This window comes from Crotalus tigris, unplaced genomic scaffold (genome assembly GCF_016545835.1).
Source record: "Crotalus tigris isolate CLP2741 ecotype Arizona unplaced genomic scaffold, ASM1654583v1 scf7180000018730.549990, whole genome shotgun sequence".
NCBI lineage: Eukaryota > Metazoa > Chordata > Lepidosauria > Squamata > Viperidae > Crotalus > Crotalus tigris.
In genome coordinates, this window is record NW_024097172.1 from 251,175 (window position 1) to 265,597 (window position 14,423).

At 40.5% G+C, this 14,423-nt stretch overlaps 1 protein-coding gene across 1 annotated transcript in view; it reads right to left on the reverse strand.

The window, feature by feature from the left end:
- Positions 1-3,756: 3,756 nt before the first annotated feature.
- LOC120313605 (zona pellucida-binding protein 1-like) overlaps positions 3,757-14,423 on the reverse strand; it is a 62,889-nt gene continuing 52,222 nt past the window's right edge. Inside the window, exons 4-6 of the mRNA XM_039355686.1 lie at positions 13,582-13,658; positions 12,928-13,102; positions 3,757-4,415 (exon numbers count right to left, since the gene is read on the reverse strand). Of these exons, the coding sequence (XP_039211620.1) occupies positions 4,204-4,415; positions 12,928-13,102; positions 13,582-13,658 (464 nt within the window). The 3' untranslated portion in view covers positions 3,757-4,203. The remainder of the gene's footprint in view (positions 4,416-12,927; positions 13,103-13,581; positions 13,659-14,423) is intronic.

Consider the following 14,423-nt stretch of genomic DNA (forward strand, 5'->3'; position numbering starts at 1 on the left):
TCTGAACATCTGGCTGACTGTGCGATGATCCATAATAATAATCTGCAAGAAAAGGAAGACCAACATGTATGTGGCATGGATTGACTACAAAAAGGCATTTGACTCTCTGCCACATGACTGGATAATCAAGTGCCTAGAAATAACAGGAGTCAGTAGAAACATCAGAATGATGATGATGATGATGATAAAGTTGGAAGGGACCTTGGAGGTCATCTAGTCCAACCCCCTGTTCAGGCAGGAAACCCTATACCATTTCAGACAAATGGCTGTCCAGTCTCTTCTTAAAAACTTCCAGTGTTGGAGCATTCACCGCTTCTGGAGGCAGGTTGTTTCACTGGTTAATTGTTCTTACTGTCAGGAAGTTTCTCCTTAGTTCTAGGTTGCTTCTCTCCTTGATTAGTTTCCATCTGTTGCTTCTTGTTCTGCCTTCAGGTGCTTTGGAGAATAGCTTGACTCCCTCTTCTTTGTGGCAGCCCCTGAGATATTGGAACACTGCTATCATGTCCCCCCTCGTCCTTCTCTTCATTAAACTAGAGAAGACATACCCAATTCCAGCAACTGTTCCTTATATGTTTTAGTTTCCAGTCCTTGAATCATCTTTGTTGCTCTTCTCTGTACTCTTTCTAGAATCTCAACATCTTTTTTACATCGTGGTGACCAAAACTGGATGCAGTATTCCAAGTGTGGCCTTACCAAGGCATTGTAACGTGGTATTAATACTTCACATGATCTTGATTCTATCCCTCTGTTAATGCAACATAACACTGTGTTGGCTTTTTTGGCAGCTGCAGCACACTGCTCGCTCATATTTAAATGATTGTCTACTAGGACTCCGAGATCCCTCTCACAGTTACTACTATTGAGCAAGGTGCCCTCTATACTATACCTGTACATTTGGTTTTTCTTGTCTAAATGTAGAACCTTACTTTTTTCACCATTGAATTTCATTTTGTTAGATAGCGTCCCGTTTTCAAGTCTGTCCAGATCCTTCTGTATCTTAAGCCTATCTTCTAGAGTGTTGGCTATTCCTGCCAGCTTGGTGTCGTCTGCAAATTTGATGAGTTCCCCATCTATCCCCTCGTCCAAATCGTTGATGAAGATGTTGAAGAGTACTGGGCCTAGAACAGAGCCCTGGGACACTCCACTATATACTTCCCTCCATATAGATGCAGTTCCATTGAGGACCAATGCTGAGTATGGCTGGTCAGCTAGCTACGAATCCATCTGGTGGTGATGCTGTCTAACCCACATTTTTCTATCTTATCAAGTAGTAGGTTGTGATCTACTTTATCAAATGCCTTACTGAAGTCCAAGTATTCCTCCAGTCCACTAATTTTGTCACTTGGTCAAAGAATGCAATAAGATTTGTCTGGCATGATCTGTTTTTGACAAACCCATGTTGGCTTTTAGTAATGACTTTGTTTGCCTCTATGTGTTTGTTGAAAACAGTCTTAAATTTCAAAAGAGCTGACTTTAACAAACTCAGAGAAAACCTAGGAAAGATCCCATGGATGAAAATCTTAAAGGGGAAAACAACCAAAGAAGCGTGGGAAACCCTGAAAAATGCAATCATAAAAACCCAGTCCAGCACAATACCACTGAGAAATAAAAACAAGAATTTCAAGAAGAAAACAGCATGGCTGCACAAAGAACTCTCTGACAAACTGAAAGACAAAAAGGACAAATACAAAAAATGGAAAGAGAGTCACATAACTAAGGCTAATTATCAACAGACAGCCAGAACATGCAAAGATGAAGTCAGGAAAGCAAAGGCTCAGAACAAACAAAGACTTGCAACAGAAATGAAGGATAATAAAAAAAATTCTTCCAACATATTAACAATAAAAAAGTCAAGGGAACTGTAGGCTCACAGAAGAGAGAAGATGGCAAGGAAATAACAGGCAACAGGGAGAAGGCAGAGCTGCTTAATTCATACTTTGCATCAGTCTTCACACAAAAAGAAACTATAGCCCAACATACCCCCCCCCCAAAAAAAACCACCGCAAAAGACATACTAGAAACAAAAACAAAAAGAAGCAAGAAAATGGTAAGAGAACACTTATCTGACCTTGATGAATATAAATCACCAGGACCCAACAGATTATATCCCAGAGTTCTGAAGGAGGTGGCAGATGTTATCTCAGAACCATTGCACCACATCTTTCAAAAATCCTGGAGCACTGGGGAAGTACCTGAGGATTGGGAAAAGGCTGATGTGGTTCCCTTCGTCAAGAAAAGGGAAACAAATGCACCCAAGAAACTACAGACCAATCAGTTTAATATCAATACCTGGGAAGATCCTAGAAAAGATAACAAAAAACCCAGATCTGTGAACAACTGGAAGCAAACAAAGTTATAACTAATACCCAGCATGTGTTTGTTAAAAACAGATCATGCCAAATCAATCTTATTTCATTCTTCCACAAAGTGATTAAACTAATAGACCAGCAAAATACTGTGGATGTAGTATACTTAGACTTCAGTAAGGCATTTTATAAAGTAGACTACAACCTACTCCTTGGTAAGCTAGAAAAAGCTGGAATAGAAAACATCACCACCAGATGGATCTCTAGCTGGCTGGCAAACCGTACTCAACGAGTAGTTCTCAATGGCACTATATCCACATGGAGAGAAGTAAGCAGTGGGGTACCACAAGGTTCCGTCTTAGGCCAGTACTCTTCAATATTATAGAATAGAATAGAATAGAATAGAATAGAATAGAATAGAATAGAATAGAATAGAATAGAATAGAATAGAATAGAATAGAATAGAATAGAACGGAACCTTGGAGGTCTTCTAGTCCAGCCCCCTGCTCAAGCAGGAGAATTTATACCATCTCAGACAGATGATTGTCTAGTCTCTTCTTAAAAACCTCGAGTGATGGAGCACCCACGATTTCTGGAGGCAAGCTATTCCACTGGTTGTCCTCACTGTCAGGAAGTTTCTCCTTAATTCCAGGCTGCTTCTCTCTTTGGTCAGTTTTCAACCATTGTTTCTCATTCTTCCCTCTGGTCCTTTGGTGAATAGCCCCTCAAATACTCTGGTGAGCAGCCCCTCAAATACTGGAATACTGCTATCATGTCTCCCCTATTTCGTCTTTTCTTTAGACTAGCCAAACCCAAGTTCTGCAGCCATTCTTCGTATGCCCAAAGTGGGAGATTTGACTGTATCTGTTACATAAGCATTTGTGGAAGTAGAGAGTCCTTCCTTTTGAAGAAAAATAGTTATATCTCTTTTCAATGTCTTCAATTCATATTTTGATCTTTAATCTGAATTACCAAATTTTCATCTGCTAAGGTGATTCCCACTTTCTTATCTAAGGTCCACCTCTCCACTATTTGCAAATATTGAAACCATGATTGTAAAATATTTTCTTGCCTTAACAAATCTGAAGACTTTAGTTGCCAATCAGTACCCAACCAAATAAGTAATTCTTTATATGAAATATTATCAAAATTCACCCCCTTAGAAACCCCCTGAATTGCTTGTCCAGGAATCCCCCAAATAAGTATTTTATAATTTAACTTATAATAATACTTCTTCCAAACTCGAAGTAAAGCATTTCTTAAAATGTGTGACTTAAAAACCAGATCTACTTTCTTGTCAAAAATTAAATATGCATGCCAACCATATAACAAATCCCAACCTTCAAGAGCAAGAATATTTTTATTTGTTAAATTAAGCCAATCACTTACTAAAGTTAAAGTGGCCACATCATAATATAATTTCAAATTAGGTGCTTTAAGTCCACCTCTTTCTCGAGTGTCTTGCAAAATCTTAAACTTTACCCTTGATTTCTTCCCACCTTCAATTCATATTTCATGGCCGTAAGCTGCTCAAATATTAAGATAACAGATTGCACTGTGAGGATGATGATGTTAACTCAGCTGATGAAGAAACATTCGAAAACTAAACAACAAGCTCAGAGAACAAACCACCACCAACATCTACCACCTAAGTACAAATATTTTCCAACATTTCTTATATTTTATGCTTTTCGCCTGATTATTTCCCTCAAGGAATATATAGCAAATGCCTTGAAAGATTTGATACACAAAGAGTAAGAAAAATAGCTTATATGAAAATCAAAGCTGAATTAAGTATTTGATTAAAAAATCTGTTATGAGGACCAGTTAGTTCCAATATGCTCCACAATTGCTTTAACACCTCCAGCTAATTTGTTTTGGTCTATTTGAATATAATTCACCAATAAAAGAAAGTTGAATCCATACACATTGTATTCAGTAACTTACTGTGACATTTGTTTTCTGTGACTGCACCTTTTCTATCACTGCTTTGGTTTTTTGGACAATTTTCACAAGCCACCTGGCCATATTTTCCATTATAGGATCCAGCAGGACACAAAATACAGGTTGTTCCATATTTTGCACTGAATCTACCTGGTGGACATGTCACTATTCCATTAAAAAAAAAGATATATAACAAATTATATACAATATAACAATTTATATACTAGTCTTCCACTGAGGACCTGTATATTGCATGAGTGAGAAAGAGGGCTGTGACAATAACTACAGACCCTTCATATCCTGGACATAAACTGTTTCAACTTCTTCCCTCAGGATGACAATGTGGGGCACTGAATGTCAAAACAACTAGACACAAAGAAGTTTTCCCCCATGCTATCACTCTGCTAAACAACTAAGTTGAAAACAGTATGTTATGCCCTAAGACAGTGGTAGCGAACCTATGGCAAGGATGCCAGAGGCGGCACTCAGAGCCCTCTTTGTGGGCACATGTTGCCGTTGCCCCACCCTTGCCTCCCCCCTGCTCACCAGCAGTCCCCCTGGAGGAGAGTCGCCCCTGAGCATGGCCCACGTGGAGCAGCGCAGCCAAGAACATGGCAGAGAGGCAGTGTAGACAAGACTCTGCCCTCATGCCCCATCGCGCACAGTTGATGCTGTGGGGCACGGGAAGAGGGTGTGGCCGCCATGGCGCTGCTGGGCTGCCTGGGCGATCTGTGGCAGGTGGACCTGGGGGCAGGTGGGGTGGGGGCGGGCGGGGGCAGGGCAGGGGGTGGAGTGGGGGCAGGGCCAGCTTTTGGGCACTCGGTCTCTAAAAGGTTTGCCATCACTGCCCTAAGATATCAAACTACAGGTAATCCTCAAGGTATAAAAGATCATTTAGCAACCATTCAAAGTTACAATAGACCTCCTAAATACCATGTACGGCCATGATTTAAAGATAAGAATTTTAGAAAAGTCATCTGGTCATTTGCACTTACGAATAATCAGATGGCTTCATAACTTTTCAGAGATGCTACAACGCACCTATCTCTCCCCCCCCCCATCCTTGCCTTGCTGGGTTCCCAAAGGCACTGGGCCTGCTTTGTCCCCCTGTTCTACCCCTCACTATCTCTTGCTTTTCTTCTGGAGATCTGCAGAATTCAGCATTGTGAGCCGATCTTATTGGGCCATGTAGAGCAGCCATTTGCAAACTGACCTCAACAAAGCAGCATTTCCCTGATCTTCTGCCTTTCTGCATGGCCTCTTTAACTCAAAACAGATAATGAGCCCCAATTTGTTCTCTGCAGTTTCTATATTTCCTCCTGAAACAGGAGCATTTCAGTGAGATGGAGAACAGACAATGAAGGGTTAAGTGTTAAAAGGGCAATGCAGAGGGAGCTGCTTTGCTTTTTTTGAAACCTGGCCTGGAAGACAATGCTGCTCTCCCACCCCCACCCCCCACCCCGTTTTAGTAAGACCACCCCTGGAATATTGCATCCAGTTTTGGTCAACATATTACAAAAAAGATGTTGAGACTGTGGGAAAAAGTGCAAAGAGGAGCAACTAAGATGATTAAGGGCCTGGAGACAAAACATGAAGAATGGTTGGGTATGGCTAGTCTAGGGAAAAGAAGGACTAGCAGAGTCTAGCAGTGCTCCAGTATTTGAGGGGCCACCACAAAGAAGAGGGGGTCAACTTATTTTCCAAAGCACCAAAAGGCAAGACAAGAAACAATGGATGGAAACTAATCAAGGAGATAAACAATCTGGAATTAAGGAGAAACTTCCTAACAGAACAATTAACCAGTGGAACAGCTTACCTTCAGAAGTTGTAGGAGCTTCAACACTGGATGTTTTTAAGAAGAGACTGGACAGCCACCTGTCTGAAAGCAGGAGATCAGACTAGAACAGGGGTCTGCAACCTTAAAAACTCAAAGAGCCACTTGGACCCATTTCCCAGAGAAAAGAAAACACTGAGAGATGCAAAACTTGTGCGTGCATGCGTGCGTGCATGCAAGGGATGGAGACCTTGATTGAAGAGTTTAATTAAAATGAAATAGAGGCTGCTGTGCATGAGTTCTCTCTCTCTTTCCTCTCTCTCCCCCTCTCTCTCACTCTTTCCTCTCCTTCTCTCTCTCTCTCTTTCTTTTTCTCTTTCCTCTCCCTCCCACTCTTTCTCTTTCCTCTCTCTCTCTTTCTCTCTCTCTTTCTCTCCCCCCCTCTCTCTTTCCTTTCCCTCTCTCTCTCCCCTCTCGCTCTTTCTCTTTCTCCCTCTCTCTCTATTTCTCTCCCTCTCTTTCTCTCTGTCTCTTTTCCCCCCCCTCTCTCTCTCTCTGCAAATGGCAAAGGAGGCTGGGAGCCACAGGAGAAGATTCAAAGAGCTGCATGTGGCTCCAGAGCCGTGGGTTGCTGACCCATGAACTAGAAGACCTCCAACTCTTCCAGCTGTATTCTGACTTTCTTTCCAAGCAGAACTGTAATTTCTCTTGTTCAAATGACATCCTGATGTCCTCACTGTAGACATACATTTGTATCAGATGGATCAGTGAGTTGATGTCTCATTTGTTCTTTCCATACAACTTGATGTCATCCATGTAAAGAAGGTGACTGATGGTAATTCCATTCTTAAACTTCTATCCATGTCAACACTTTGGCTGAGACAAACCTATGCAGAACAGCAGCAAGGACAATGCATCACCTTTGTATATTTTGCACTTGATGGCTACTTGTGTGAGCTGTCCTGAGTTGACTTCTAGGGTTGTCTTCTAGTTCCTTGAGTTCTTGAGGAAGGTCCTTAGTGTCCTATTTACTTTGCATAGCACCAGGCAGATGCATGGGTATGGCACTGAGTCACAGGCTTTCCTACAGTCAATCCAGACTGTGTTCATATATGGTCTGTCTAAACCTTATGTTTGGGGCAACTGCTCTAGAAGTTTAAAAGTGGAATGAGCAATGGGTACTTTGAGCCTTTGGTGTATTTCCTAACGCCCTTCTGAGCTGTGCTCATGTAATGGCCCATGTTGTGAGAGGTTATTGGCTGGTAATTGGCTGGTACTGTTCCCTTTCATGATCAGCATTGTCCTTACTTAGGTTAGCCAGTCTGAATGGGAGCTACTAGCAGCTGGTTCATCTGTGTTGCTAGGTGTTCATGTTAGTTTCTTTAGCCAGTAAGTGTGGATCATGTGCGGGCTAGGTGCTGTGCAGATGTTCATTTTGTAAACCCACTATTGGATGTTTGCTACTGTGATGTGACTGGTTCCTCTTCTGGGAGACTGCTGTGGTGTGGTATTAGGTCCTGCAGTCAATTTGCACCAATGTTATATGTCTTTTAATGTGGAAATTTTAAATTTAATGTCGAGAAAAGCAAGGTTTTACACTTAGGCAACAGTATGCAGCAAAAACCAAAAAAGCTAATACAATCCTTGGTTGTATAAACAGAGGCATAGAATCAAAATCATGTGAAGTATTGTATTACCCCACTGCTTACTTCCCTCCATGTAGATGTAATACCATCAAGGACTACTTATTGAGTACGATTTGTCAGCCAGTTACAAATCCATCTGGTGGTGATGCTGTCTATCCCAGCATCTAGTTTTTTCTAGTTTACCAAGAAGTAGTTGTGGCCTACTTTTTTGAATGCCTTGCTGAAGTCTAAGGATACCATGTCTACAGCATTTTGTTGGCCTACTGATTTAGTCACTGTCAAAGAATGAAATAAGATTGGTTTGGCATGATCTATTTTAGCAAACCCATGCTGGCTTTTCGTCATAACTTTATTTGTTTCTAGATATTCACAGATCTGTTTTTTGAATATTTTTTGCATTATCTTTTGCAATCTTCTGGTAGTTCTCTGATACTCCAGGATTTTTTAAAGATATGGTACGATGGTTCTGAGATAACATGTAGCAGCTCCTTCAAAATTCTGGCGTGTAATCCATCAGATCCAAGTGATTTATATTCATCAAGATCAGACAAGTGTTCTCATACCATTTTCTTGCTTATTTTAATTTTTATTTCTAGTCTGTCTTTTACAGTTATGTTTTTGATAGGTTGGGCTATAATTTCTTTTTGCAAGAAGACTGATGCAAAGAATGAGTTAAGCAGCTCTGCTTTCTTTGCACTGCCTGTTACTTCCTTGCCATCTTCTCTCTTTAGTGGACCAACTGTTTCCTTGACTTTTTTCTTCTTATTTATATGTTGAAAGAAACTTTTTAAATTATCTTTGATTTTTGTTCTTTGTTCATTCTGAGCCTTTGCTTTCCTGAGTTTATCTTTGCAGATTTGGGCTATCTGCTGATATTCTGTGTTAGTTATGTGTCCCTCTTTCCATTTTTTGTACTTATCTTTTCTGTCTTTCAGTTTATCAGAAAGATATTTGTGCAACCACAAATATCTTGGATTTCTTCTTGGATTTCTTGTTTTTCTTTTTCAATGATATTGTGTTGGACTGGGCTTTTATGATCATATTTTTCAGTTGCCCACCCTTTTTGAGTTGTTTTTCCCTTTAGGATTTTGATCCATGGAATTTTTCTTAGGCTATCTCTGAGGTTTTTTTTAAATCAGTTCTTTTAAGGTTTAAGTCATTGGTTGGGTTATATTCTATTGCTTCTCTTTGCATTATATTGAATTCCAGTATGACCTGGTCACTCTTGCCCAAATTTCCAGTGACTTCAACTGGCCAAAGAATGCATGGAAGCTGTTGATGTGAAGACCCAGAAGCTCCTCATAATGCACAGAGGTTTCTACCCCAAGTCCAACACCTAGAGACTGTACATCAGTCAAAGAGAGAGCAGCTGGAGTCTGGTGAGTGTCAAAACTACTGACATGAATGAAACTAGATGCTGAGAGAATGTCTAAGGCAGTAGCAGATGTTGGAGAAAAATCAAGAGAGGAAGTTCCATGGCAAGACAAGATTCTGCATGGGATCTATAATCAACAGTCTAGGACATTTAATCACTGACCCTTGGCTGTGCCCATTTCGCTCCCAGCCACCTGCCTCAGCCTATTCACAGCCAGCTTTCCTCCTCTACTAGCCCTATCCCAGCCATTCTCCATGGCCAATGGCCCTCAGGCCCTTCACTTCCCACTTTTCATCCCTGCTCAGTTGCCCAGGCACCATTTGACCCAGGTGTTTTGCTGTATGGAACAAATAGCCCCCAGATAATCAGGTGGCAAGCAGGAGCAATGGTGCTGCAGGGGCAGATGTGATTGGCAGTAGGCAGGATGATCACAGAGGCTGTGGGGTTGCAGTGTGCAATTCAAGTTTTTTTTCTAAGTGCCGTGACTGCTCCACAAGTTTCAGACCAATTGAGTGGCTCCAGAGTTGTGGTTTTGACAGGTCATGCAGAGGGGATGGGCCCCAAGTTATAAAAAGAATCAGAAACAGCAAAGCTGTAGCACAAAAGCATCCTGCTGCTAGGAGCCATGCGGATTGATCACAAGGACCAAAGAGGAGGAGGAAAGGAAGAGTGGTGGTGAGAATAGCAGCTGCCAGGGCCTCTGGGGAGGCAGACAGGTGAGGGTGTGTTGGGACTAGGAAGGGAATAGGGGCACCTCTAGTAGGCTTTGCAGAGATGGCTTGGCTCACAACTCAGCCAGATGCCTCCCCAGTGGCCCCAGGGGTTGCTACTCCTGCTACTACTCCCCCTCCCTTCCCTTCTGGTCCTGGTGACAGATCTGTGCAGCCCCAATATATGCCTTGTCCCTGTCTGCATGACCTGTCAGAACCATGGCTCTGGAGCCACCTAGCACAGCCTCTTTAAAAAATCTTCTGGAGCAGCCACAGCACTTTAAAAAAAATTGCATTGCACGCTGCCCATCCCACAGCCCCAGCAATCATCCTGCCAACCACCAATCACACACTGCCATCACTATATCATTGCTTCTGCCTGCCATCTGATTATCTGGGGGCTATTTGTCCTATGCAGCAAAACACCTGGGTCAAACATGTGAGATGAAGGGAGGGGTGGAGAGCCAGGGGTTCATTGGCCATGGAGAATGGCCAGGGGAAGGCCAAGGGAGGAGGAAAGCTGGCTGTTGTGGGTGGCTGGGGGTGAAGTGAGCACAGCGAAGGGTTGGTACCTAAACATCCCATTCTGTAATTGACATGTAGCCAAAGTGACAGACATTGGGAATCTTATCAGTGGCTGGAAAGGACTGGTTTGAAAGACAGCACTGAGGCATTGATCATACATCACAAGAACAGGCACTAACACCACATTCACAGAAGCAGGGGTTTGCCACACCAGATAGGATCTAAAGTGCAGTCTGTGCAGAGAGGACTCAGAGACAATGCAACACAGAGTGGGAGGGTATAAGATGCAGGCAAGAACAGCATATACTGAACAATGCAACCAAGTAGCTGACATTGTATACTGAAATATCTACAGAATACGGACTAGACCCTCCTAAGTCTAGATGGGAGATCCCACAGAAGGTTGTGGAAAATAAGATTCTGTGGGATTTCCAGATTCAGATAGACAGGCAGTACTGGCCAATCAACCAATATTAAAGACAAAGACCAAAAAACAGCAATGATGACAGATGTAGCAATGCCAAGTGAAAGCAACATCAGGAAGAAGGATTATAAGAAACTGGAGAAATATTAGGGACTGAAGAAAAACTGGACAGGATGTGGAAAGTAAAAGCCGAAGTGTCCCAGTAATGGGAGAAGCACTCAGAGATATGATTCCTAAGCTGGGAGAGTAGCTCCAACAGATACAGGATGACATCAGAGCTCTCTGTCTAGAAGAATGCAGTGTCAGTGTTGCTTCCTCTTGAATGAATAAAGTATAAGAAAGCCACTCTGGGAAATAGGTTTCTATAATATAAAATGTGCTATTTATACCAAATGATATTGCACAATATGTAATAATTGTGCAATATTATTTATCTATAAGAATTCTGGCATAGAGTTGGAATACTCTGTATTAGCAAATAAACATGTAATGATTTGTAATATTAAGTATATTTCTTATTAACTTTAGATAAGATTAATTCAATGAAGTATTTTTTCTCACTTATAAGAAATTTTGAAGAAAATTTAAGGACAGGGAGTTCTTCAGTTATAAACATCATTAAGACCTGCAATTATGGCCATAAGTCATGACAATCATAAAGCAGGTCATCACATGACTGGACCTAATTTTAGAAACTTTTTGCTGTAGTTGGTAAGTGAATGCTGGGGTTACAAAGCAAATGCCAAAATCATAAAGCAAACACTATGTTGGTTAAATAAACACTGCTGTTAAGCTAACCCATGGTTTGCTATGAGGCAGTTTTTGCCAGAAACTAGAAGTAAACACTGTTTCCCAGCAAAATTGCCTCAAATCTTATTCTTGTGATTGCGGGGTGCAGCAAATGGCTGTAAATGTGAATTGGCTGTTGAGCAACCAAAATGTAGTCACAAGACTGGGGTGGCAGGTAACATCAAAACATTGAAACCAGGTTGTAAATTGCTTTGGGGGTCTGTTGTAACTTTGAACAGTGACTAAGTTGGACTTAGTCACTGTTCAAAGTGACTACAAGGACTACTTGTATCAATCTCATTATATTGGAAATGTAAAATAGGTAAGGGGATATATATTCATATATGGGTTTGCCTCAATATTGCTAATTTTAGTTTGGTATTCATAATCTATTAATGTAGCACGTCAATCAAAGATGGGAATATATTTTGAATTATATACCAAAATATGCTTGCTTTTTGCTTATAAACTAGCTTTAATGAAAGGATTAATAAAAATTATTAATTTGTAAACACATCATTAACTTTTGTCAAGTTAATGAGGTGTTTACACATGAGGTTGAATGGTTTTCTCTATATGCAATATGTTTTTGTTTTTATATATTAAAGAATTTTTTTTTTTAAAAAAAAAAGACAGGCATAGAGATCTCCAAAGCAACACCAACAAAACAGCCAAATGATGAAACTTGAAAGGGGACATAAGGAGGAATCTTTTGAAATGCAAACTTGTATATGATATTGGGGTGCAATTTCAAAGGCCAAAGATTACACTGAGATGCTGTAACACAACTTGTCACTTCTTGTAATTTATACCAGCACTATGCAACTAGATTTTCTTGCCAAATCCTTTGCTCTGTTCCTAGCCTTTGTTCAAACAAATAGCATATTTGAAGTCCCAGATGCAAAATGCAACTACCAGACATTAACTACAGATGGGAGACAAACTGGCTAGTTCTGTGGTGGCGAACCTATGGCACGCGTGCCACAGGTGGCATGCAGAGCCCTCTCTGTGGGCACGCACGCCGTCACCCCAGTCCTAGGTCTTCAACTGGGTTTTATAAAAAATTTTTGCTTTAGGCCTCCACCGCCGTGTGCAAAAAAAAAAAAGGGGGGGGGGTTCAATTAATCAATTTCAACTTCTCATGGGAAAAAAAAAAGATCTCGCAAAGTTGGAATTGATTGATTAAACTTTTTAGTCCCACCCAGTGTGCCGTTACCACTGCAGCCACGCCAACCCAATGGGCCACACCCAACCAATGGGCCATGCCCACCCAGCACCCAATGATACGTAAGTGGATTTTGTGTTGCAGTTTGCGCACTCGATCTCTAAAAGGTTTGCCATCACTGGGCTAGTTGCTAATTTACCATTAGCAAGTTATCTTTTTTCTTCCCCATTTCTCTATGTATAATTCTACTCCACACCCTAGAAACTTACCACAGCATCCTGGACATATTGTATTGTTGTTCATGGTACTTGTGTTTTTCCCAAACCCTGGTTTGCAATGATCTACTTTAACACCAGATAGAGTACCAGGAATATAACTTAAAAGATCACCAGGAAAGGGATCTGTGTTTAGGACTTCAAAGAACTGCTTGATTTTGTCATATGCCTACAATTTAAAAAGATGATTGCATTAATATTTGATTGTCAACTGGCTCCCAAGGTGGATTACATATAGAATATAATGCAAGATACTCATTTCTGCTAGCTAATATCATAAATAGTAGTTTCCATTCAAACAAAAATTAACTATGTGCAAACTGCATTCTGGACATGAACTGGTTTATCCTCAGAATGTATTAGGTTTGGGGGGGGGGAGAGGCCTATGCCTATTTTCTAGCATTCTAGAAAATTATGTTCCAGTATATGAACTGATTCACAAATTTGTAAACAACATTACACTAAAAGTTGATTAGATCTGTAGGTAGCAAAGACTGATAGGTGTGGCAGACCTTAATATTAAGAAAAATATATTGATGTTGTGAATTTACATGATCATCTTTTTTTGCTTTGGACAGACTCATGTCTTGAAGAATGCTATTTTCAAATATGATTGTTTTGAAGTATTTTAGAATAATTCTATATTACCTTTCTGATGCTGCTTGTGGAATGTTGACAATGAGAATTTTGACAAAAATCTGCTGAATCTAGTATAAGAGGAAACACTGCAAAAAGTGAAAAAGAGAGAATATTTTATGTTTTAATTATATTTTTCAGATGATTTTTAGGTCATATCTTAATATGATAATTTCATATATCAGAATACAATAACGTTACCACAGATAAAATCAGTCTGCAATATCAGGCCATTATAAGGTGGCAAGGATGAACTATGAAAAGATACACTTAAAAGTCAGTTACTCAGGTACTATTTATTCAAATTCTTGATTAACAACATTTTAACAAAAATCAGCACATGATTTGAATCTATTAAGGACTTAGTTCTCTGTCTATTGAAAAGAAAAGACTTCAAAAAATGCTTCCTTGCATATAAAAATAACAGTCAGGATTTAGTCAATGTTCTCCTTCTAGCCAACATAGCTGGCAATTGGAGAACCCAATGCAATAGGGGCTATGAGGAACAGAGAAGTGGGAAGTTACAAAGAGAAAGAGAATTTTGGTAGTGGCTAAACATCTTAATTTTGCACTCTCAATATACAATACGGTATGTTCCCTGAACTATAAACAAAGGAGATATGTCAACTGAAAAGCAATCTATTTTTAGATACAGTTATTCCTTGACATATGATGGCAATTAGGACCAAAATTTCCATCCCTAAGTAATGTGGTTGTAAGGTGTGACAGCATCACTGAGGGACAGCAATCTCTGTTGCTTCGGTTAATCAAATCTCACAGCTGATTGGCAAGGCAACTTCTTGCCAGCTTACCACAAAGGATTTATGAGGCTGCAAGGGAGGATCAGGGAGAAT